At 40.5% G+C, this 26,981-nt stretch overlaps 1 protein-coding gene across 1 annotated transcript in view; it reads left to right on the forward strand.

Annotated features, from left to right (window-relative positions):
- The window catches only part of TNPO1 (transportin 1), a 3,819,238-nt gene that overhangs the window by 3,607,919 nt on the left and 184,338 nt on the right, over positions 1 to 26,981 (forward strand). Inside the window, exon 23 of the mRNA XM_044064437.1 lies at positions 19,240 to 19,384. Within this exon, the coding sequence (XP_043920372.1) occupies positions 19,240 to 19,347 (108 nt within the window). The 3' untranslated portion in view covers positions 19,348 to 19,384. The remainder of the gene's footprint in view (positions 1 to 19,239; positions 19,385 to 26,981) is intronic.

The raw sequence follows: 26,981 nt of genomic DNA on the forward strand, positions 1-26,981 counted from the left end.
ACTGAATCTATCTGCCAGGATGTTGACAATATCAGTGGGTTCAGTATATTTTGTGCTATTTTGCACTAGCTCAGAGCATATCTGCGAGTTGCCACTTAGATTCTTGACATAGCTAAAGAAGGCTTTGTGGTTATCTTTCGAATCCTTGACTATTTTTCTTTCAAAATTAGCCTTGGAGGATTTTATGAGGGACCTTAGTTTCTTACTGATGCTGATCAGGGATGTCTTTGCTTCTTGGGATTTGCTTTTTTTCTGAACTAGTTTCCTCCTCCTATTGTATAGTCTGTTTATGGCAGGGGTCCACCAGACTGGTTTCCTTCTCTTAGGGGAGTGAGTCTTGGTTTTACTAGGGATGGCACGATCCATGCATCCTTGTAGGTGCTCATAGAGTGCATTTGTAAAGGTTTCTGCATCTTGGACACTGTTATCCTTTAGTGTGGGGGCTGTGAAACTTACCACCTCTGTCTTAAGTAAGGTGAAGTTTGCTATAGAAAAGTTTTTCACTGTGGTTTCCTTGGTTGGAGGTGGTGGTGTGGTGTGGACATCCAGAGTGATTAGTTTAATCCAAGCATTCGCTCCACAGAAAAAAGCACTGATATCACACTAACGCTCAATATGCAAGTACGTTTTTGTTTCAAAAACTTCCTCAGATGTGGGCTGGTAACTACATCAGTGCATTTATATACTCCAATTAACATTTAAAACCACCATTCTCATGCTGCATAGTAAATGAGACATAATTAAATATTATGTCATAAAACATCTAAAACACAATCTAAATTCTTTATTTCTAGCGTAAAAGCTACTCGTGACCTAGTTTTAATTATTATGTTAATCGAACATCATACCAGTTGTCTAAAGTTTGCAAACTCAATAATACAGTCACTTTTATTACTTGATTTAAACTTTAAAATCTGTAAAACCTTATAAAACCTTTCTAAAAAAACTTTTAATACAATGCCATCTTGTGGAATAAAATTGTACTACCATATTCTAATATAAGTGAATATATACTTCTTAAAAATTTCTCCAGCCATGAAACTTGTATAAAGTAACTGTTATTGGCATGCTTTTGAAATTTAGACCAAAACAGTGATAAACAATACGTTAATACAAATATATTTAAAATCTTCCTAGTAAATAAATAAGTAACATGCAAATAACAAAGTACAAAATACCAATACTTTAAAAACACTCTAAGAACACTTTAAAACTTTTGATGTCAGTGTAGTTTGTAGTTAGCTTTATCTTATATTAAAAAGTATTTTATTAAAATACAGGATGAAATCCTAGTAAAAATCCTAACATAGAAGGTAGTTAACTTGATTGTTGAGTGAAGAAAGAAGTTCCTCTTTGAGACCTATAATTTCGCAGCTCCTAATTTGAGGAGGGGGGCAATGGAAATACTTTCGAGTCCCGGATGCTTGTTGGCTTGCAATGTAACTTGCCACCCAAAGCTCACGATACTCCTCCCATAAACCACCCCTGACATCATATTTCACTTTTTCCAGTACAAAAAATTCAAAATATGCATGTTCACATTGTAACTTGTGTTTATAGAGCGCGTTGGTCTCTTTTTTATTTTGTATCTCGTACATATGCTCATAAATTCTTTTCAACTTTCGTTCCGTTTTCTCAACATAGAAGGCTTGACAGTATCCACAATTGCCCAAACATACTATCCCTTTGTCATCACAGTTACTATATTCGTTCCCCTGAAGAACCAGTTGTTTGCTTTCAAGGAACACCGTCTCCCTATTTATAATATATTGACACTGAGCACAGTGTCCACATTTAAATGTTCCTTTTCTTCTTTGGTTCCTGTTTCTAAGGTTTCCTATTTCATTTCTTTCTAACAAGTTCTTAAGGTTGCACCCGTTTTTATAAACTATTTTGACATTTTTATTTTTTTTTATTTGGTCTATATCTGTAATAGTAGTAAATCTTTTCCATTCCTTTACCATTGTGTTTTTTATAAAGTTAGAGCTTCCACTAAATTCAGTTACTAAAACACCACTACAATTGTCGTCTGACTTCTTTGGGTGTTCTTAACCACTTCATTATTTCCCAAGATTGGTTGAAATCTATCAGCTCTACCCTCCAAGCCTTCCTTTTCTATTTCTTTCATCAAGGAATGTGGGTAGCTCCTTTGCTTAAACATATGGTTCAAAGTATTCATTTCCACAACAAAGTCTTCCATTTTTATGTCAGTCTCGATGACCTAATATATTGCCCTCTCACAAGACTTCTTTTCTGATAAATGGGATGAGCACTACCATAATGCAAATAGGAGTTTGAATGCGTATTTTTCCTGTATACTTTTGAGTGAAACTTTTTATTTTCTTTGTATATCTGAATGTCCAAGTATCTTAACCTGGCATCATCTACATTACAGGTGAACCATAGAAAATCTGTACTATTGTTTAACTAAGTTGTAAAATCTTGAATTTCCTCGTCTGATGTGTTCCAAAAAATACAGATATCATCCAAAAACCTTTTATACAGCAACCATTTCTGGTTGTATTCCGAGTATAATACCCATTTTTCCTCCCATTTTGCTAAAATTAAATTAGCGTAAGTAGGTGCACATGCTGCGCCCATGGCCACACCTTTAATTTGGTGAAAAAATTCACCTTTGAAGTATAAAAAGTTGTACTTTAGAACCAAATCCATTAATTGTACAGTAACCATACATTCATCTCGGGTTAAACTACCATCTTCAGAAATTATTTCTTCCAACATTACCTTGCCTTCCTTGTGAGGGATACAGGAAAATAAATCAATAATGTCAATAGTAAGGAATAAAATATTGTCTGCATACATATCTTGTCTCACACTACTCAGGAAATCCCATGAGTCCCTCAGAATATTATCACGTTTCAACCAAATATTCTTTAACTATGAATCTACGTATTTGGCCAGTGGTAGGGTTTTAGAGCCTTCCGCAGATACTATAGGTCTTAGGGGTGGATCCCTTCCATCTTTGTGTGTTTTGGGAATCCCAAAGATCGTTGGAATTTTTGGTTTTTCCACTTTTAAGTACCTCAATGTTTTGCTGTCAATACGTCTCTCAGAAAAAAAGGTACGTCAATCCTTCTATAAGCTATATTTATTTTGTTCCTAGAACAACTAGTGTATGTAGTGGGATTCCTCAGGATTTCATTCATCTTTCCTTCGTAAAGAAGTGTATCCATCAAGACCATTCCACTCCCCTTATCTGGTTTCATAATTCTAAGGTTAACATCCTTTCTTAACTCTGTTAAAGTGTTATTTTCTTCCATATTCAAATTACTAGTATATCTAACCTTGTCATGATTAGATCTAATTTCATTTTCAGCCATTGTTTCAAAGTTCTTAATTTGGGGGTGTAGTGGAGGGTTGAAAATACTCCTTGTTAGATTATTGATTCCATTCCTGATTTAAAAGAACTTGCAGGTTAATCTTTCTAAGAAATGCTTTTATGTCTAGTAGGATCTTTGTAAGCTCACTTCTTCTCATGGGTATAAATTTAATACCCTTGGATAACAAACTAAAGTGTTCGTCCTTTAGTTTGATACTACTGAAGTTGTAAATACTAAAATCACCTTTGGTAAATCTGTAAAGGTTACTGACATCTTGAATAATATTTTTTTTTCCAATGTGGGGCTGGTGGTACTAGCTACTATTAGTACCTCCCCCTCCCTCCCGAAAATTTGTGTAATACCCATTCTGTTGATAATCATTCCTATTCCTCAGTCTCTATGACCTCCTCAACGGGGGGTAATCATTAAATTCATCCTGGTCACCTAGTCTTTCATTACTTCTTGGGTGGTGTTTGTGTGTTTCTTCTTCACTAGGACTAGGTTGTTCATTTATCCAAGGCCTGGGTCTATACTTTGGTATACGGTAACTGGTGTTACTTTTGTATTCTGTCAAGTTCCTCTCAGGCTTCTTTATCTTTCTCTGAATCAAGTCACTACACCGACCATCAATACCATTTTTAATCTTAAAATATTTCTCTCTCTCTTCCTGGATTCTGAACATAAGGTCTGTTTTAATGTTATCATTTAAAATGTCAATTTATTTCATTAGGTCACTTTTTACTCAGTTATTTTCATTAATCATAGCTTTTAAAACTTCCAGCCCACATCTATTAAAAATGGCAATACGTTCTTTATGAAATGTACTGCCAGGTCCAACGTTATTTGGGTATTTACATAACCTCAAGCCCTTTGGCACAATATTCTCTGAAATGCATTATTTTAAATAGCTATTTTCAACATCAAGTGATTTGTATTTACACAATCATTTCTCAAATCTGTTCAAATGATTTTTAAAAGAGTCAGTAATTGGCTTAGGTTTGCTTTTTTTGCCCTTGAAATTAGAGGAAAAACTAACCTGTAGCCATTAGGTTTATGGGAGGAGTACCGTGAGCTTTGGTGGCAAGTTACGTTGCAAGCCAACAAGCATCCCGGGACTCAATGAAAGTATTTCCATTGCCCCCCTCCTCAGATTAAGAGCTGCAAAGTTATAGGTCTCAAACAGGAACTTAGTGTTCTTTCTTCAATAATCAAGTTAACTAACTTCTATGTTAGGATTTTTACTAGGATTTCATCCTGTATTTTAATAAAATACTTTTTAATATAAGATGAAGTTAATTATGAAGTTAATTATGAACTACACTGACATCAAAAGTTTTAAAGTGTTCTTAGAGTGTTTTTAAAGTATTGGTATTTTGTAGTTTATTTGCACGTTATTTATTTATTTACTAGGACGATTTTAAATATATTTGTATTAACATGTATAGTTTCACTGTTTTGCTCTAAATTTCAAAAGTATGCCACTAACAGTTACTTTATATAAGTTTCGTGGTTGGAGAAATTTTTAAGAAGTATGTATTCACTTATATTAGAATATGGTAGTACAATTTTATTCCACAAGATGGCATTGTATTAAAAGTTTTTTTTAGAAAGGTTTTAAAAGGTTTTAGAGATTTTAAAGTTTAAATCAAGTAATGAAAGTGACTGTATTATTGAGTTTGCAAACTTTAGACAACTGGTATGATGTTCGATTGACATCATAAGTAAAACCAGGTCACGAGTAGTTTTTACGCTGGAAATAAGGAATTTAGATTGTGTTTTAGATGTTTTATGACATAATATTGTCTCATTTACTATGCAGCATGAGATTGGTGGTTTTAAATGTTAATTGGTGTATATAAATGCACTGATGTAGTTACCAGCCCACATCTGATGAAGTTTTTGAAACGAAAACATACTTGTATATTGAGCGTTAGTGTGATATCAGTGTTTTTTTCTGTGGAGCGAATGCTTGGATTAAACTGTTTAAACAGCTGACAAGCTTTGTACTTTGGCGTTTTCATTATCTTGTGAATTTCTGTGGATTATACTGTCAAAACCAACGGATACAACGTTTGACAAGGTCGTCCTGTCCATAAGCTTTATTGTGCTTTCTTCCAGGGTCTTGGTAATTGAAATTGCCCAATATCAGGGTGTTCGGTAGGACCTTCCATGTTAGTGTCTCCAGAAAGGAGGAGTGGTGGTCCAGGGTCATGGAGGGTGATCTGTAGCAGGCCACAATTTGCATTGCAGATTTGCCTGATGTTAGTTGCACATGGATGATCTCGGAGGTATCTGGTGTAGGTATCCTTGATGAATATGGATACACCCCCTCCTTTTGTGTTTCGGTCCATGTTCTGTGGCCGAAATGTGTGGTATGAATTGTAGCCCGGTAGTGCTGGGGTGCTCTGTGGAGCCTTGAACCAGGTTTCAGTTACTGCACAGATGTCGACGTTCTCCATACTGAGGAGTGCTTCGAGCGCGTGCATTTTGAGATTTAAACTCCTGGTGTTGAGTAGCATAACCCTCATTTTTTTATTTGTGCTGTTTACGGAGTTGGGTTTGACTTTTGAGCCTTGCCTAAAAAAGGCACTATGAGGGCAACAAGAGCCTTGGCCAGTATTCGAAAGCCTAGGGGTGACAGGTGCAAAGCCGTCTCTTGTGAAGCAACGAGGCCTGTCGAGCATGTCGTCCCAGGCTGACAGACACTGGATCCCCTTTGAATGACACCAGAAGTTTAGCCAGTTGTTGAAATTGATCATTTTTTCTTTATACTGCGGTATCATTCTTGGTGAGGGCAGGATGCTACTCAGGGTCATACCCACCTGGGCTACATGATCAGAGAGCTCTTCCATGTCTCTTTTCATGTAGTCCAGGGAGGTACGTCTCAAGTCATTCACACCAGCATGAATAATGACAGAGTCATATTTGTACTTGTTCTGGAGTGACCTGAGTGCTTGTGATGTGTGGCGGATTTGGCTCCCGACAGGCAGCTAACAGTAAACCTTTTCCTTGTCCAGCCTAGTGAGTGGGATGTCAGTGTGCCTGACTGTAGAGTCACCTATTACTAGTGTGTTAGGTATGTTATTTTGCCTTAAGGGCTGTGATTGTGCGGCACACTGAATTTGTGTTTTATGTGTTGTCTGGAAGTGCAGGTTTTTTGGGTGTCTGCTTTGGAGGTCTGTGATGCTTTTGCAGGTTTTTATTTAGAGCCTCCGAGTATGATTTTGTGTATTTATGTGTATTTTTTGCCAGTTCTGGTTTAGTATGTCTGTGTGAGGCTGGAGGTGTGGTGCACGTGTTAACCTTCTCCTCATGACTGCCTGTTCCAGTCTTGGGTGGAGAGAGCTTAGCCTCCAGTTTAGCTATATAATTGCATCTCTTGCATATGTTAATGTTTTGTGGTAGGCGGAGAGTGTTGTCTGTGTACATGAGGCAGTTGTAACATTGCCTTAGGATACCCAGGTTCACCAGCTGGACTGGAGAGTATACCTGAAATTGCCCTTTGGTCATGTCTGAATAGTAGGGTGAGCTGCTTACTTGCTTGGTTGGTGAGGGGTGAATAATGAGCCTTGCCCTGCTGGGCAATCAAGTGTCGGGGTATATTGGTGCTTGCTATTAGGTCTGAGCAAGTGCTGGACTGGTGCTTTTTAAGTGCTTAGGTTGAGAGTTAGACTACTTTGAAGGGAAAAACTGAAGAGAAGACTTGGTGGAGCCAGGATAAATTTAGCCCTAGCTAACCAGCACTGCCCGGACGCGCAAAACCTTGCAAACATGGTTTTTACAGCAGGGAAATGAGAGAGAGAGAGAAATTAGCCCAAAACGGCCTATAAACTACTAACTTCTGGGCTGGAACCACTCCTCCAGGGACAGATAGGCTGCTCAAAGCTCCCCTCTCTCACAGGTGAACAGAGAAACTTCCTTCTATCCAGGTAAGGTATGGGCAACTCAGAAAACTGTAACACAGCCCCTGAATTCAGCACTAGCCTGATAACTGGACTATACTAGCTTAGAAAGGTGGGAAACAAGGAAAAAGGTTTTTTTTTTTAAAAGATCAGGCAAAGACAGTAAAAAAAATACACTTAAAACAGCTTTAAATGACTACAAACAGTAAACAATACACTTAAAACAGCTTTAGATGACTACAAGCAATCAGAAAAAGCTTTTAAACAAAGTACCCAATTAACCAGTAAAAAAAGTCTCAAAACTGAGCCCTGTTCCTGTAGTCTTCAAACAGACAAGTTCTAACTGCACACTCCTGCCACTGGGGTGCAGGGGAACCTTCTCCAAAAAAGAAGGCCTGGATTAGTGCTCAAGTTATGCAAACAAAGCTAGATTCAGCAGGCCTGGATCTAGTCTATGCTACAGCAAACAAGGTGCACCAATTTCAGTAAGAAACAGTTCAAATATGCAGGCACTGTAAGCCTTTAACCAGAAATTCCCAACTCAGAAGGGCAGAGTCCAGCCTCTCCTCCCACAGGAGTACAGACCACAAACCACCTTAATGTAAAATAACTAGCCCGAAGCCCAAGTCCTTAAACCAGAACTAATACACTTTTAGAATAACAGACATTGAGCCTTCAATCAGCAGTTCCCGACTTAGAAGGATGTAAGCTACATGTCCTGCCACAACAGCGCAGACCACAAACCTTCTTAATGTAAAACAACTGGTCTGAAGCCCAAGTGCTTAAACCAAAAGGCTTAGAGTGATAGCTACACTTTAATCAGGTTACTACCAAGCAGTAATAAATACAATTGAATACTTTAAAGAAGGCCTGGATTAGTGCTCAAGTTATGCAAACAAAGCTAGATTCAGCAGGCCTGGATCTAGTCTATGCTGCAGCAAACAAGGCACACCAATTTCAGTAAGAAACAGTTCAAATATGCAGGCATTATAAGCCTTTAACCAGAAATTCCCAGCTCAGAAGGGCAGACTCCAGCCTCTCCTCCCACAAGAGTGCTGACCACGAACCTTCTTAATGTAAAATAACTGGCCTGAAGCCCAAGTGCTTAAACCAAAAGGCTTAGAATGATAGTTACACCAAGCAGTTATAAGTACACTTGAGTACTTTTAAGATAACGCAAAAGCAAAATAAAGTAGGAAGAAACATAAATACAGTAAAAGCAGATGAAAAAAGTGCAATTTTTTTTTTTGAGTGAGCAAATGAGATGGGCCCAGGAGGAGTATCCAAATGCAAATTTACACGAGGGGCAGGCAGTTTCAAAGCCACCAAGATTAACACCAAAACAAAAGCAGGGAGGGTGGGTGGGGAACTAACTGAAAAAATAGAGCCACAACGTCCAGCTAGACAGTATTCAATGCAACACAAAAAAATCAATTTAAAAGCTGTATTATTTGGAAAAAAAGTGCAGACACCCTCACATATTACTGGCTATTCAAGAATTCTAACAAGCATTAACTGAAAAAACAGATCCATAACTTCCAGCTAGATAGTATTCAATGCAACACAATTTAAATGCTGTATTATTTGAAAAAAAGTACAGATACCCCCACTTATCACTGGCTATTCAAGAATTCTAACAAGCATTAACTGAAAAAACAGAGCCACAACTTCCAGCTAGATAGTATTCAATGCAACACAAATAAATAAATTTAAAAGCTGTATTATTTAAAAAAAAGTGTAGATACCCCCACTTATCACTGGCTGTTCAAGAATTCTAACAAGCATTAACTGAAAAAAAACAGAGCCACAACTTCCAGCTAGATAGTATTCAATGTAACACAAATAAATAAATTTAAAAGCTGTATTATTTGAAAAAAAGTGCAGATACCTCCACTTATCACTGACTATTCAAGAAATCTAGCAAGCTTTAACTGAAAAAACAGAGCCACAACTTCCAGCTAAATAGTATTCAATGCAGCACAAATAAATCAATTTAAATGCTGTTCTTCTTCTTTCAGCTTTTCCCGGTTAGGGGTCGTCACAGCGGATCACCTGTCCGCTCATGATTGGCAGTGGAGTTTTACAGTGTCGAGTTGCCAGCCCGGCGCCCAACCTACCACAAAAGGCACACACACCTAGGGCCATTTAGTGTGTCCAATCCACCTACTGCATGTCTTTGGGATGTGGGAGGAAACCAGAGCACCCGGAGGAAACCCACGTGACCACAGGGAGGACATGCAGACTCCGCACAGAAGGCACCCCAGCCGAGAATCGAACCAGAGAACCTCTTGCTGTGAGGCGGTAGTTTTAACCGCTGCACCACCGTGGCCGCCCCCACCAAAAAAATAATTAAATTAAATTGAAAAAAATCAGTTTAAATGCTGTATTATTTGAAAAAAAGTACAGATACCCCCACTTATCACTGGCTATTCAAGAATTCTAACAAGCATTAACTGAAAAAACAGAGCCACAACTTCCAGCTAGATAGTATTCAATGCAACACAAATAAATCAATTTAAATGCTGTATTATTTGAAAAAAATTGCAGATACCCCCACTTATCACTGGCTATTCAAGAATTCTAACAACCATTAACTGAAAAAACAGCGCCACAACTTCCAGCTAGGTAGTATTCAGTGCAATACAAATAAATCAATTTAAATGCTGTATTATTTGAAAAAAAAGTGCAGATACTCCCACTTATCACTGGCTCTTCAAGAATTTTAACCAGCATTAACTGAAAAAACAGAGCCACAACGCCCAGCTAGATAGTATTCAATGTAACAGAAATAAATCAATTTAAGTGCTGTATTATTTGAAAAAAGTGCAGATAAAGATTTACTTAAATTCACTTATACATCCAGTTGATTTGATTTCATGTAGGTCTTAGCTGGCCAAAGCTCAGAGTTTAAGCCAATCTCTAATGTTAACTATCAGTTGTATCTAAATTGTATAATGCATCTTGGATCTTTTCTTCCCGGGCCTCTACTGAAAATGGGTCAATTCAGCCCAGTGGGCTTCTCCGGTAATCAAATTGTAAATAAATAAAATACATTTTGATGTATACCATTTTAACTTCTCATTTTAATATGATCTGATTTTTATTTTATTTATTCTTCTTCTTCTTTTCCCGGTTAGGGGTCGCCACAGGGGATCACCTGTCCGCTCATGATTGGCAGTGGAGTTTTACGGTGTTGAGTTGCCAGCCCCGGCGCCCAACCTTCCACAGAAGGCACACACACGCACACATTCACACCTAGGTCCAATTTAGAGTGTCCAATCCACCTGTAGCATGTCTTTGGGATGTGGGAGGAAACTGGGGCACCCGCAGGAAACCCACGCGACCACAGGGAGGACATGCAGACTCCGCACAGAAGGCACCCCAGCCAAGAATTGAACCAGAGAACCTCTTGCTATGAGGCGGCAACGCTAACCGCTGCACCACCGTGGCCACCCATATTTATTTTATTTATTAATTATCCAAGATTCTTTACAGAAACTAATATATATAAAAAAGTAGTCTTTTCGATGCAAAAAGTTTACAGTTTTTTAGCTGGCTTGCAAAGTTACACACTGCCAGGATGAAGTGCACTTAAATCTTCCGAACAGTAGATGGCACTGTGATGCTACTTTGCCTAAGAATGGTTGGAGAAATTCCCTCTTGAAACATCAAAGGAATTGTTGTCATTGCTCATGGATGTGTGGATAAAAGATTTGCATCGTAACTATTTTTATATTTTGATGAAGTTCCTATAAGGGACAAAAGCACTTAAGTGGTTTTACCAAATAAAACAGTTGCTGCTAGTGACCTTCAGCCTTGGATTTGTTTTGGTTTTGGAACAGGTGATGCCAACATAATCGTCCATTGGGGACCAAGATTTATTTTATGTTGCTATGCATAAAAAGGAGGCATTATGGTGAACCATGCAGTTTGCCCAGTACAGGGTGTGTCCTTCAGAGTTGCTTAGCTAGTGATGACACTGAGCACCAACATAGCATAAGGTGCGCCTGTGAAAAACTTCCAAGTAGAAGGTAGCTGGAGGATTGGGGGGAACAAATAAAGAAACAACGCAAATATTAAGGAGATGATGGCACTCATCCTGGCCATGAAAGCCTTTCTCTCTACTTTTAAGGATGGAGTACTGCACATGAAGACAGGCAATACTACAGTCATGGTATGTTAGTAAACAGGGGGACTCATTCTTACTGTGCTTGCAAGGTAGGCACAGAAGTGAGAATATCACTGACTGCCACCTACATGCCATTTGTGTAGAACGTAGTAAAACGCTGATTAGATTTCATTCATACCCCCATGAGTGGATGTTAAATATGGATATATTTCTGGATCTTATCAGGAGATGGGGCTATACTGGATGCAGACCTTTTTGCCTTCTGTCAGAGCAGGCAGCTGAGACAGGTTTGAACCAGGACAACAACTCCAGGGAACTGGAAAACAGATGTCTTCTTTGTGAATTGGACAGTTCAGAGTTTTTAGCCTGAAGTGGAGCTGGTGGATGCAGGCTTTATACAGGGGACACACTGATGTCCTGCTCTTAAGGGGAAAGGGTGCTTTGCTCTGGACATCATAATAAACAACGAACCTTCTGTGGCAGAAGTCCCAGTAGTCTACACCTGCAACAGTGATGTACTCAAACATTTACTATTACATTAAGCTATTATACAATTTTCTACACATGAGATTATTTACATTGCCCCTGTCATGGAATGAAAAGTTAATCTATGCCTTACTTCCACTTCTTGTAATGTAGAACATGCCTCTTAAATCTTTTTGGACTCTTCCACCATAGTATTTATTGTCCCACATTAGCCGAAGCACATTTTTGTCCTTCAGCAGCTGTTCTGAGAGCTTCCCGACCCATTCCTGATGAAAATGTGGGATTTATTTGGTGGAATCCGTCACTCCTTGCTACATCTATTAATCTTAGTTGTGCTCAGTTTGAGGTTTCTAATGATGTATTGCAAGTTCTTTTGACAACACTCGAGATTCTGCTAGAACAATGCATTTAAAATCTAGAAATTCCATGATCTGGTCTTCTGACAAGAGTCTTTTGGCATATTCTTATGCTTATTACCTCCAGTACTAGATTGAGTGTTTGTGCTGTCTTCCACCTGGTCTAATTTTACCCTTCACTTCAACTATACATGTCTTCTGTTTCATCTTTTCACTTCCCTTTTGGCAATGATGCTGTAGCTCATCTTCGTTAACCTTTTTGTAATCCCCCACCTTCTTGAACCCTAACTTGGCTGTAAAAAGCATGACATAACTCTTGCTTCTTGTGACCTCAAATATCTGTTCTGGAAAACAGTTTCTTGTAGCAGTCATTTCTGTTGGGTACATCTGTGAATTGCTGACCTTATTTGTGATGTAGTGAGCCTTGTATTGGTTCCCATAAAAGCAGGGTGTCTCTTCATCTGAACTGCCATCCTGACATAGTTTCAGAATTTAATCAGTCAGACTATACATTTGTCCACTTATTCCCCACTTGAACCAACCTTTGGGAAATGCTCCTTCATGAATTAGAAGTCATGTTTGCCCTTTTAGTTTTTGTTAAGGAGACTGTAAAATACTTTATTTTGCCAAAGACTGTGAGGGTTGTCCAGATGTTCTTCATCTCACATTGCTGCAGTCCTTACACTTGGGTAGTCCGCTGTCCTCGGTCGGCCCGAATATCAAAGTATAAGGCTGACGTCGGTCAAGGCGCATTTGAATGACATCAGGACGTCAGGGTACAAATGCGCATGACCGACGTCATATCCTCAGTCTTTTTTGCCGCATGGTCCGATGCAGAAGCAGCATTGCAAGTGCCGGTTGGCGTTCTGAAATTTTTCGATTTCGGAGTTTCAGACCGAGTCAAAGTTGGCTAAGTACCCGTTAGAATATTTTAGTTTTTTCTTACCTCAGTGGTTTACCGGATGTCAGAAAAAGTGAATAATTGCATTTCTTGTGGGAAACAGATACCGCATAGAGATTATCATACTTTGTGTATTCCTTGTTTAGGGCCTGAGCACGACGTTGTTGGGTGTCGCTCTTGTGCTAGATTCAATAAACGCACTATAAAGAGAAGGTTAGTTTGTGCCAGATTAGTCTTGAGCGGTGCAATTATAAAATGCCGTCAGATGCTCCGGCCCGCTTCTATGAAGAAGCGCAAGGACAAAGCAGTTAAGCCTAGGCTAGAAGAACCGTCCGTACGGACGCCGGTTCTTTAGAGGTGTCGGTGGAGCGGTGGTTCCACGGAGGTTTCTTTGGGATCCCAGGGAGAGACTTTGTTATTGCAGGATGTGGCCTCTCAGGAGGCAGGTCAGGCTGATGGGGCTTCTCGGGTTACTATACTCCCCTCCCTTCCTAGGGTGGTTAGGCCCTCTCCTTCTGTTTCCAAGGCTTCTCCCAGAGGCAGGCCAGGTTTAGCTTCAGTTGGTGTCACCCCTAGTTCTTCAGGAACTGTGCCCAAGAAGCATATGCTTAAAATGGCAGAAGATTTGATTACTTTGATTAGGGGTTCTTTGCCCCCTCCTGATAAGAGACCTAGGGTGGAGCCTGAGCTAGGGAGTTTTGAGCAGGCTTCGGATGTTTCAGAGTCTTCGACTGAAGACTTGCAGGAGTATTCTCCTTATTCTGACTCTGATGTGGATGATTCTACTCCTTCTGCTTCTCCTCCTGAGGATTTTTCTTTTTCAGAAACTCTTCATTCCATGAGGGAGCATTTTAAGTGGGAAGGTCAGGACTTCTCTGATTCCAGGAAAAGGCTTAGGGAATTTTGTTTTACCCCAGCATAGGCCTTTGGCTATACCTCCTGTTTTGGATGTGGTGGAAGATGTTTTACAGAGGCTTCTCTTAATCCTGATTCTTTGCCTCCTGCTCCTGTTAAACCGGATAGGTATTACAGGGTGCCTGAAGCTCATAAGTATCTTTTAAGAGTCCTAGGGCAGACCCAGAAACTGTTAGTCAGGGGCCTAAAGGTGTTAAGGCTTCTGTTGTCAAGAATCCGGTTCCTACAGATAAAGAGGCCAGGGCCTTGGATAGATGGGGAAAGAAAGTTTATACTTCTTCCACTCTAGCTATGAGGGCTTTGAATTGCCAGTTTCACATGTTGAAATACCAAAACTATCTCCTTTCACAATTGAAGTCTAAGGTTGATGCTCTGGCGGAAGGTATTGATTGTAAAGAGTTACAAGATTTAGTACATGTTTCTGAACAGGTGGGTAAGCATTCTTTGCAATGTGGTTTTGATGCTGTACAGGCCTCGTCTAGGGTGGCTGCCACTGGGTCAGTTCTTCGAGGCACGCCTGGCTGAGGGAGCAGAATTTATCTGACCATGTTAAAACAAGGATTTTAGATGCTCCTTTACAATCCGATGTGTTGTTTGGTTCTCCTGTTGAGGCAGTTTTAAAGAAAATGGAAGACAAGGCTAAGTCTATGCAGACTGTTAAAGATTTTTTGCAGGTTCAGCCTCCAAAGTTTAGTAGAAATTGGCCTACTAAGGGGTGGGCGTATCCTTCTTATGATTCCCAGTCTAGGGGTAGATCTAGGCGTGGTAGGGGCAGAGCTCAGGGCTCTTTCAGGCCTAGAACAGGAGTTCTCCTGCACAGTCTTGGTGAGGGCAGGGGTCAGTCCTTTCGTAAACAGACCCAATGACCTACCTTTTCAGCTGCCAGAGCCTTCTCGTCTGGCAGCACCTTTGGGAGGAAGGTTGGCACTTTTCAAAGAAAATTGGAGTTTAATTACCCAAGACAGATGGGTATTGGATATCATACACCACGGTTACAGGTTTTATTTCCATACCTTGCCTCCTTTCAAAGGCATGCCAGGCGTTCCTCCTCAACAAAGAATAGAGGCTCACAAGCAAATTTCTCTGTTACTCCAAATAGGGGCCGTACAGCCGGTCCCTATGCCAGAAGTGGGCCTAGGATTTTATTCTCGCCTGTTCCTAGTACCAAAGAAAGGGAACACGTGGAGACCAATTTTGGACTTATCTATCCTCAACACTTATCTGGACATTCCCAAGTTCAAAATGTTGGCGTTACAGCAGCTTTTACCTCTGCTGGGCAAAGATCATTGGATGGTAACTTTGGATCTCAAGGAGGCTTATCTTCATGTTCCTATCAGACTGAGTTGCAGGAAGTATCTGCGTTTTCGAGCTGGGACTTCTCATTATCAGTTCTCTGCATTGCCCTTTGGCTTATCTACTGCCCAGAGTGTTCACGAAAGTTCTGGCTCCAGTGATAGCTTTCCTCAGGTTAAAAGGAATACAGATCTATCCTTATTTGGACGATTGCCTGATTCTGGCTCAAGGAAGGGACGAGCTTCTTCATCATTTGGATTATGTGATAGCAATGCTAAGATGCCTGGGGTATTCTGTGAACGAAATAAAGTCCAGTCTAGTACCCTCTCAGGACATGTGCTTTCTGGGTGTGAGACTGAATGCAGCATCCCAGATGGCCTTTTTGACCCCGGACAAACAAAAGAATCTTTCCCTTTACTTTCATCAGTTGTCTCATCAGTCCAGGCTGACTGCAAGGACAGTCCTTCAAGCCTTGGGTTTCATGGCATCTTGTATTCTGGTGCTTCCCAATGCCAAACTGCATATGAGGAAGCTACAATGGTATCTCAAAAATGTATGGACACAGCACTGCCAGGATTTGGACACTGTCATTCAAATAATACCTTGCATTCAAAAGGAATTGTTGTGGTGGGCTCAGGAATGTCACCTAAACAAGGGACTCTCTGTGACCCGGCCAGAGGCGAGTCAGATTCTAACGACAGATGCCTCAGACAAAGCTTGGGGAGCTCATCTGAATGGAAAGTGGATACAAGACAAGTGGCCTGCCAGACTACAACATCTACATATCAACTTGAAAGAGATGTTAGCAGTCCAGTTTGCACTAATAGCTTTCAAGGATTTACTTCTTCCAGGGCCGGTGTTGATTATAACAGACAACACAACTGTCATGTGGTACATCAACAAGCAAGGCGGAACACATTCTTATCCTCTATGCAGGCAAGCAATGATTTTGTGGGAGACTGCTCTCAGTTTACAGCTAAATCTTCAGGCAAGGTTTCTGCCGGGAGCACAGAACTCCTTAGCAGATGTGTTGAGCAGACAAATTATGGATCCCCACGAGTGGAAATTGGATCCTCATGTATTTCAGAAATTGACAGTGTCATGGGGAACTCCAGACATAGATCTGTTAAGCTTCTCCACTAAACCACCAGCTGCCAAAGTTTTGCACAAAAGGTTTCATCCCACAGCTTGGAAAGTGGATGCTCTTTCTTTCAATTGGAGCAATCTTCATGTGTATGCCTTTCCGCCTCTGCCTCTCCTCCCAAAGGTACTACTGAAGGCCAGACAAGACAAGCCAAGGATGATTTTGATAGCTCCAGATTGGCCTCGACAGCATTGGTACCCATTACTGAGAAGCCTGGTGCGGAAGCCTCCATGGCCTTTGCCTTGATTCCACACCTGTTGTCTCAGGAGGACAGTCATTTGCTCAATGTCAAGCTTCACTCTCTGCACCTAACAGCCTGGCATATTCTGTTTTGAACCATAGTGGCCCTCCACTTCCACAGCAAGTTTTGAATGTTATTTTGGAAGCTAGAAGGCCTAGTACAAGGAAAGTGTACGCAGATAAATGGAAGAGATTTTTATTTTGGTGTGCAGCAAAGGATTTTGATGTTTCTGAGCCTAATTTAAGTGTGGCTCTTCAATATCTTACTGAGTTACTGGACAAAGGTTTGTCCTTCTCTTCTATTAAGGTTCATGCTGCAGCAATTTGACTCACTATGATTGTGACCCACCATTGTTTTCTCATCCTTTGTTCAAGCAATTTCTTAGAGGGGCAAAGAATATAAGACCCCCACGAAGAGCTCCTACTCCTGCTTGGGATCTCAATTTTGTGTTGGAGAAACTCACTCTACAACCTTTTGAGCCTGCAGCTACTACTGAATTAAAGTTTTATCATGGAAGACTGCTTTTTGTTGGCTATTACCTCTGCAAGAAGGGTTTCTGAGTTGCAGGCCCTTATGGCGGTTGAGCCTTTCTTAATTTTCCATAAGGATAGGGTATCTTTACGTACTAATCCTTCCTTTATGCCTAAAGTGGTTTCTAGTGTGGCTTTAAACCAAACTATTCATTTGCCTACTTTTTATGCAAATCCCCAAAATAAAGGGGAAAAGATTTTGCATACTTTAGATGTACACAGGCAGTTGCGATATTATTTGGACAGAACTAAAGGGTTCAGGCAGTCTCAGCAGTTATTTGTTTCTTTTGCTTTGAGTTCTCAGGGCAAGCCTGTGTCAAAACAAACTATTTCTAAGTGGATTGGGTTTTGCATTGCTTTCTGTTATTCCCATCATGGCAAGGAGATTCCAGCTGGGATTAGGCCTCATTCCACTAGGGCTACTGCCACTTCGACAGCTTTTTTGGGGGGGGTGGCAACCAAGGATATTTTGGAGGCAGCTACTTGGAGTTCAGTGCATACTTTCTCTAGGCATTATCACCTACCACTTTACTCTAAATCCAGGGCTGGTTTTGCCACTGCTGTTTTGCAGGGCATTTTGGTAGCTCCTGCTTCCTTATAGTTTGGCCATCCTCCCTTACCTCTGCTTTGGGATTCTACCCAAGTGTAAGGACTGCAGCAATGTGAGATGAAGAACATAGTACAGTTTTGTACCTACCATAAATGTAGATGTTCGAAGATCCACATTGCTGCAGTCCAATTTACCCTCCCTCCTTCCCCTCTGTAGTTAGAGGCGGTTGTGTGGGTTGGGTTATCAATATGATGTATATTGTATATATTGTACATATTTTTAGTGCTAGGATGGTTGGTTGTTTGTTTGCTGTCTTTTGGTTTTGACCTTTATTTTTAGGGTCTTCTGACATCTGGGGCAAGAAAAGACTGAGGATATGACGTCGGTCATGCGCATTTGTACCCTGACGTCCTGATGTCAGTCAAATGCGCCTTGACCGACGTCAGCCTTATACTTTGATATTCGGGCCGACCGAGGACAGCGGACTACCGAAGTGTAAGGACTGCAGCAATGTGGATCTTCGAACATCTACATTTATGGTAGGTACAAAACTGTACTTTTTTAAGCAGACTGTTGTCTGGTTTGTCATTTGTATAACCTCATTTTAATTCAGTGGTCCACAAGCTGTTTCTTGGCCCTGTTAAAGGCCCTTCTTCTCTGGCTACTGACTCTTCAACTGTTTGTTTTAAAGGTGGAGGGACAGGAGGTCTGTGATATAGAGAATTGGACTAGTATGCATACTTTTGTGAATCATTATACCCTTAGCATAGCATTAAGAGCTACGGCAGTCGTCACTGTTGTTATTTACCTAACTGTTCTCCCTGTCATCACTGATCTAGACAACCACTGCTTTGTAAGTTTGTATTGCTAAAGACCAGCCTGATTATGTTGTAGGTAGGATAATTTTTGCTACGTAGGTACCTGCTTGTAAGTATTGATCTTCATGGAGTGGAATTGCAAGGGTCTGAAGCTTTCCTCCATCCCTCAGATTATTCTACAGTATTGTTGTTAGCAGTAATTCCTTTGTTGGGATATTTTTTAAGTAATCTGTATATGATGGGGCAGTTTTTTAGGCTGTTTTCCCTTTGCTGTGATTTGTTTCTTGTTAGTCTGTAAGTGAAGGGTGGTGGGTTCATTTATCTTATGGCATTTTTCTAACAGCAATGAAAAAGTGGGTATCAGGAAAGTGAAACTGCTCGGAAAGCATCAGGAGTACCTGCTGTTGGTGGAGAAAAATGCATTGGTGAAGACCCTTCTCATTCCAGCCCATGAAAATCTGGAGTTGCAGTTGGGGATACCTATATAACAGAAGTTTATTTTTTTCATTTGTTTTGTTTTAAAAAAAATGAAAATATTTTAATTGTTTTTAAGTAATGGTTTTGATTAAAATGCCATTAATTTTACTGGATAGACTAAAAAAATTGTGAATGATTTTTTTCTTTAATTTGCAGATCCTTCATGGATTTAAAAATCAAGTTGGAGATGAGAATTGGAAACGGTTCTCAGACCAGTTCCCTCTTCCGCTGAAAGAACGGCTTGCAGCTTACTATGGAGTATAATCTCATATACACAGTTGCTGCAGTTCTGCAACTAGGGGTTAGTGTTTGACCTTTTTTCCTATATATTAAGTGAAATTGTTAAGGATATGGAGTATGTTTTGCACAAAGAATAATTTTGGAATAAACTAATTTTTTTTGGTAAACCAGAGTAGTATTTCCTGATCCTAGTATGTATACTAGTGCCAGAAAACTAGGGACCCATATTGGTGCAGTACACCCTCTGGTCACATAACTCAAAATTGTCATGCAAACTGTACACTAGTGAGTGACGGTGGAAGTGAGCTGCCATTACCAGCTATTGGATCCCCAGGAGCATGGCAGTCCAGCTCATCCACAAGCAAGCACATGAGTCATCAGTGGCGGGGCTGGGTGCCAAAAGAAAAGCTTCTAATGACTTCCTAGATGACACATGTACCACAGATGACCTGTTTTTGGAAGTGTATACTTTCAGACATCTGTAGTAGGGCCGCACTGGCTGCAGGCAAGAGGGGATGAGAAAAAGCACTAAAATATATACTTTGAGGCATTAACAGCTGACTTCACCTGCCTCTGTTTCTTCCAGATCATTGCACGCATGTTAGGCATGCTTCTCATATCCCAAGAAATTTATGATTTCAGTAGTGGGATTTTTTTCTTCTGCTGTTTCCAGTTTTGTAGGATTTTTCTTCTCATTCCACCACTGTGTCATGCATGTCTTACACCAATGTATTTTCTTGTAGCAGAAATTTGTGTACAAGATCATGTCTAGCCTTGCTGCCCCCTCAGTTCTTTTCTGCAGCTCCCACAGTTCCGATTTTATATCCTGCAGGAGTTTCCCACATTTGATTCCAGAAACCTGAAACCTAAGTGTTCTCACATTTAGTGTGCCATGAACCAGGGCCCACAGAGGTCTGTATTCTTAAGGAAAGAAACACATTATGTGCTGTCATGTATGTCAGTACTTCAGCATTAGTCATCCACACCTAGAGGGTAGAAGCTTAAATCCTACTTCAGGGCTCTAAAGCTGTTTGTTAATGCTGACCATTGTGCATGGCAGACAAGAGGGTCATTTCTTCATGCCAAGAACTTGCCCATACACCAGACATTGCCTCTTACAGGGTCCCACCATGAGGTGGCTGTATTCCTCAGCTAGGTTTCTTACCTCTCCATGTCCGTGTTCCATTTCTTTTGTGGATGAAACTATGAAAGAGTTGCCAGACCTCCTTGAGTTTGGGGTCAACATAATTTTGGTTACCACATGGGCTTTTGTGTGTCCTCCTTGTAACTCTGTGTTAGTGTTTTGGCTGTGGTAGTAGGTTCAAGAAAAGCACCTTTGTTCTGTGTGTGGTAGCATGAGTCAATGTCTTTTCCTTTAAAGATGAGATTAGGCAAACTTTATTTGGCTGATAACTTCTAACAAGAGGTATCCTTTGTACAGACGTTGTGACCTGATTGAGGACCTAAAAAACAGGAAGCAAGCTATCAACAAGAAGGGCATGTGTGATCCATACTTTGCCTCCCTATGCTGTGTCAGGTTAGCCAAGTTTTTCTGGAAAGAAGTCACCAACTCTAGGATGAGGAGGGCTCCTCATGCATGTGACACTGTTGCTCTTTAAACTTCATTACCCATGTTAGTGTGGCAATCCACAACTTTGTCAGATAAATATCTGTGGAGGATGACAGCCAGACTGGCACTTGCAGACTTGGCTTCCATCCAAGACTGTCCATGAGAGACTGGTTCTCAAGAGTTTGGCATTGCATTGTAGGGCCATAACAAAAGACTGCTGGGTTTTAGAGTTTGGACATGATAGGTCAAATCTTAGGGATTCAGCAATAGATTACTGTTGGCTTAGTATAAGCTAATTGGGTTATATCATGCTAAATGGTATAACCAACCAGCAAGCTTTTCAAAGCTTTAGGGCACATTCCACACACTCTTAACTGACAGGATCTTAAGCAGTGCTCCTTGTAAAAGACAAAGTGCCAAATCATCAAGAGCTTTCTTGTTTTCAATATGTGCTCCTTATGTAGGATTCATAGAATTGACTGTCTGCTAGCAATTTTTCAAGGCTGGACAGATAAGTCCCTTGTTTGGAAAAAAAAACTTCCACTATTGCATTCTAATGAGGGAAACTTTTTTTTTTCTCTGATGTTAATATTATTTGGGTTAGGAAACTTATTTTATATGGACTGTTCTCCTATATTAAGAGGTTTTACTACAATGTAAGCTTGTGAAAACTTTGTGTAAAATCTGCTTTTTGCACTTTCTTTTACACACTTTTAGTGTGTGTGTATGAGTATAGGACATGATGCTTTTGGGAAAACTCTGTGGTACTGACTACGCTCCTTGGTTCTTCCTTGCCCTGTCCACAATAATCAGAAAATTGTCAGGGTATCTTTGGGTGTCAGGATAGCTGAGGTTTTGCCTCAGCCACCAGTTGGTGCCTTTACTGTGGCCAGATTTGGTTCCTCGGATTGCTCATCATTTTCCCCCCAGTCCCCGTGTTGTAGCATTTACAGCCACTAAAGACCAGGAGGATAGATTCCTCCTCTGTAGCTGTAGGCTTGCCGTCTGCAGGCAAGGGATAACCACTCTCTTCTTTCCCAGGGGGAAGGGTAGGGGAGGATGATGGTCTACCACTTAGCTTGGAAAGAGAGCCTGGGCCTCGGGATAGTGTTCCTGTCTTGGGTCAGGCCTTTTCCATAGTGTTTCTTGGGAAAAGAAAACAAAAAGTAAAAACTGTCTCCTGTTTATATTTCAAAGGACAGAGAAGATTTGCTAAGGAATTAATTTCTGCTTTTATTTTATCTACCTTACTCTTCTGGGAAGAAAAAAATATAGTTCCTCTCTTGCTTCAATCAGAAGAGCAAGAATTGGAAGGAGAATGTGCTTGAGGATTTTCTTTACAACGTGAAAATTCTGAGGAGAGTGTTGCTTCAGATTTCCCACCAGAAGACATTCCTTTTTATGAAACTTTATATAAGAGGAAACATTTTTTTCAGTACTGTCAAAATTAAATTCCATTTCCCAGCAACTTTATTATGATCTGTTACAGTTGGCCATTCCTCAGTCTGCAGATTGTCCTCCTGTTTTATCTGCTTTTATAGAATGCTTTCCCTCATAGCCTGTAGTTTACCTGACAGTTTACCTCCTGCCCCTACAGTGTACATCAGACTCGCAAAACCTTGTTTTCTAAAACCTAAAGCAGGCCCTCCGTGATTTCCTTATCCAAAACTGTCTCTGCTAGACAAATTGCTGATGTTAACCACATTATCTCTGGCAAGGATGGGAAAGCTTTTGACAATTTTTTAGACAAGAAACATGTTTATTAAGTGATCATGTATGACATAGGCAATCTGACATTTATATAAATGAAAATAAACCATAGCGACACAATCTCAGTTAATTTTACTCTTTTGCCACTTTAACATTCAAAAGTTAAACTGCCAGACTCGCATGTTAAAAGTTTTTATTTTTGTTTTTTGAGAACAGGAAAAGATTAACTGTTAACCTTCCCTCTTCTGAGGTGAAAGTTTATGTCTCTCTCATATCTGCTTCTCATGTTATTAAATATGCAGTAGTGTTCTTACTATGCTGCTGACACAGTTTCCAAGGCTGCTGCGTATGGGTCAGTCATGACAAGATTTGCTTGCTTACATTCGCAAAATCTTCCTGAAGATGTCAAAACCTGAAATTTTATATTCTTCCCTAGACAAGGCAGTTCTCTTTGGCCCCTTTGCAGCTATGATGCTTAAGAAATTTGATGAGGGAGAGCTTATTTCAAGGGGTGAATCAAATCTTTCAACTTTCCTTTTTTAAGGCAATTAAAAATTGCTCTTCTACCACAGCTTCCTTTTTTCAAAAAGGAATTCAAGCAGCAAGATGTCCAACAAACAGGATTTTGAAAAGCAATGACAGGCTCCAAAAAGAAAAAGAAAGACTCTCGAAATCAAGGACAATCTAAAAAGTCAGAATGAGTGCCTCTTCAGTCTTTCCCCATCCTGGCAATCTTAGCCTTTCTCTGAGTCTGCATCTTCCTCTATGGAACGTGTTAGTGTTTCAGACAAATGGGTTCTGAAAATCATTCAGCAGAGGTGTACTTGGCATGGGAGTCCTCCCTCCAAGTGATACCTTCTTGCCCAGCAAACTAAATATCACTAAATCTTTCAGTCTAGTAACAGATGTCATCTTGGGGAGTTGTAAAACCAGAGTCTGCCTGCTAGACGGGCAAAGGTTTTTATTCAGGGATTTTTTTTTTTTTTTTATGCCAAAGAAATAAGGGATTTGAAGGCCTGTGCTATACCTCGCCTTTCTCAATCTTTCATTGTCCTGAAGTTCAAAATGTTATCTCTTCAGAACCTGTTACCTCTTGTCCCTTTAGTAACTTTCATGGTAAAGCTACACTTGGAGTCTGGCTGCAATAACTGCTTATTGCAGATTTCAAGGTATTCATATTTGGCTATATTTGGACAGTTGTCATGTATTTGCAGCCTCTTTCCATTAGTCAAGAGTCCTTAGCCAAGTGTTCAGAATATACTTCTCTGTGTTTACATGTGAACTTATTAAAATCTTTCTCTCCCCTTCTCACAGAATAGTTTTCTATGATGTCTTGGTAGATTTTGCCCTGTGAAGAACTTTTTTCCCACCAGATACAGTAGAGATGCTCTAGTAGTTCCTCCTGAGTTTTTTTAATGAAAACCAGGCACCTGATAGAGAATTTCTCAGGACTCTGGTGTACATGACTTATACAATTCTTATGATTTCCCTAACCAGAGTTCAAATGAGAAAAATTTAGTTGTACCTTAGGACATTCTGGACTCAGCATTTGCACTGTGTTTATCTTTTCAGATCCCAATTCTGGGATTTGTAAGGAGAGAGGTTCTGTGGTGAGTAGACATGTTCTCTCAAAATCCAGGTCTCCCATTCTCCCTTAACCTCCTCTTCACTCTACCAGAAACTGGTGCTTCAGACCTTGTGTGGGGAACGGTTTCACAAGAAGTAAAAGTGCAGGATCTGTGGAACGGACAGGACAGACTTAAAAACAAGTGTGAGAGAGGTAGTGACTATAATAAATGCTTTAAAATATAAAATTATCTCGGATTTCCATGATCCCTGTAAGTTTTTGCAGCAACACCACTGAGATTTGGTTCATAAAAGGTAAAGTACCAGATCGTGTCCCCTTTCCAGATGAGCTGTGATAACCTGGGAGGTAGCAACTCCACTCATTTTGACTCTTCAGGCTTCATCCATTCCGTCAGAGCAAAACATTGCAGCAGACAAGTTAGGACTAGGACAGACCCTCACATATGGAAACTGTACTTGGGGATCTTCCAGGAATTGTTCCATCTATGAGGGAATTCCTCAAGTAGATCTGTTGCCTCCTCTCGGAACAAACAGTTAAGGAAATTATTTTCCAGGATTCCTTGCAAAGAGATCTGGAAGACAAATCCTTTCTCATTCCAGTGGACAGGAATGTTAATGTATACTTTTCCACTGATTTCCAGGGTTCTAAAAATCTAGGAGATGTCCCCAAAGATAATAGTGGTGACCCACTTCTGCCCAGGCAACAGTGGTTTTCCCTTCTTTTGAATCTGGCCGCAGACTGGATTTGATCATACAAGACTGTGGTTGTTTCATACATCCCATCCTAAAATCGCTTCCATTGACTGCCTGGACAGTAGAATTTTGATGCCTCTTGCATACCTTTTTTCTGAAGGCATGCAGCAGGCACTGAAAGAGGCTAAAAGCCTGCTACTTGGAAGTCATATATGCCTGTGTGGAAAAGATTTTCTAGTTGGTGCAATTCCAAGCACCAGGACCCTTTTAAGGCCTGGCTGCTCCTGGTTCTTGGTTATTTGTATGAATTCTTGTTCTTTGGCCTTTCTTTATTCTTCTGTCAAGATTTGCTCGCCTTTGGCCTCTCTTTGTGATCTGAATTTTGTGTTTGAGAAGTGTAGCCTTTTTCCATTTGAAACCAGCTCTTCAGGCTGATTTGAAGTTCTTAAAATGGAAGACTTGCTCATTGTTCTGACTTCTGGTAGAAGATTATTTGAGTTACAGGTTATGTGAGTCAATCCTTCCTCATTTTCCACAAGGACAGCATTTGAGAGGAAATCCTTCTTTTATGGCTAAAGTGGTCTCAAGAGTTTACCTTGAGTCAGTCAAATAATCTGTCTTTTTCCAGCACTCAAAACAAGGGAAAAAAATGTTCACACTTGGGATGTCTACAGGCAGCTCAGATACTGCCTATACAAAACCCAGTCCTTCAGGTAAGCTGATCAGCTGCTGTTGTCCTTTTCTGTCATTTTCGTAGGAGAGAGAGTGTCAAAGCAGATGATTTCTAGATGGTTGTCTCATGCTATTTTTTTTTGTTCTCACCACAAGACACTTCTAGACAGGGTTAAAGGCTACTCAAGCAGTGCTTTAGCATTTTCTGTGGCTTTCTGGAAAGTGGTAAACTCTAGAAGTATTCTAGAGGCAGCAACTTAGTCCTTTGTACATAGATTTGCAGTATTCCGTATGTTTCTAGTGATTTTTGGAAGTGATCAGTAGGGCATCTACTGTTATGGTGAGCCCATCTTTTTTTTGTGTGTGTGTGTGGGGGGGGGGTTGCAGCTCTGAAGATTTAAGTCAAGCATGGACTTCAGCCTTCGACAGGGTTCCCTAGTGACCACACTGGAACATCTACAGTTCTGGTAAGTTGACTGCACAACTGTACTTTCTTGTATACCTTCCCAAAACATTTCCATTGATTCTACACCTCACTACAAAATAGATGGGAGTAAGACCAATACACACTTTCCATTTGTTAGTGGACAAGAAGGTATGGTTTCTGCTTCTAATATCCCTAGCTGTACAGGAAAAACAGCTTCTGTCAAGTAAGGATATTCCACAAGTGAAGGGGACAGTTGGTCTTGCTTCAGGACGACTTCTGTTTGGCTTTCTGAATGGTTCTAACCAGATGATTGAGGTTGCTAAAATGTCTTCCGCTCTGTTGTGGGTGTGTGCCTCTAACTGGAAAAGGTTTCCAACATGGGTGGGGCAATATTCTGTCAGTCTGCTGGTGATTTTGGCTTGTCTCAGGCATCTTTATGATTTGGTCCACAGTTATTTTGCAGTCATGGTGCACATGTTGGCTGTTTTTATACAAAGTTGGTTTTGTGGAGAGTCTGTTAGGTCAGCACCATTCATAGGTAATCACTAGGCATGCAGTCCAGGAGACTATTAATGAGCCTAGCCCAAATTCTCCATTGCTCCAGTGTGCTCTCTGGTTAAGGGCCTTGTTTAAAGCTGCATAATAGGCAAATGAAGGTTGAGGGAATTAAGTCATGCACCACAGGAAATAGCTCTCTAACAGTTCATAGCCTTATTTCTCTGTGCCATTTGTCAGTAACTGTTTCTTAGAAAACACCAATGTGAGAGTGTTCAATCTCGCCTTTGTTCTTACACATGGGTTCGGAGCCGATCCTCGGCTCTGTGTCGGCCGCTTGCAAGCTCTGCATCGAGAAGAAGCTCGAGATCACCTAATACCCACAATCCCCCTCTGCCTTTACCTCAGATCTAGTTTGCCGCTGCAGCGTTCGCATCACTGGGTCGAGCTCGAGCACCTGAGATAAGATTAAGAATTTTTTTCTGTATTTTTTCTTGGTACTTT

This window comes from Protopterus annectens, chromosome 2.part2 (assembly GCF_019279795.1).
Source record: "Protopterus annectens isolate FY-2018-M chromosome 2.part2, PAN1.0, whole genome shotgun sequence".
In the NCBI taxonomy this organism is placed as follows: Eukaryota; Metazoa; Chordata; order Ceratodontiformes; family Protopteridae; genus Protopterus; species Protopterus annectens.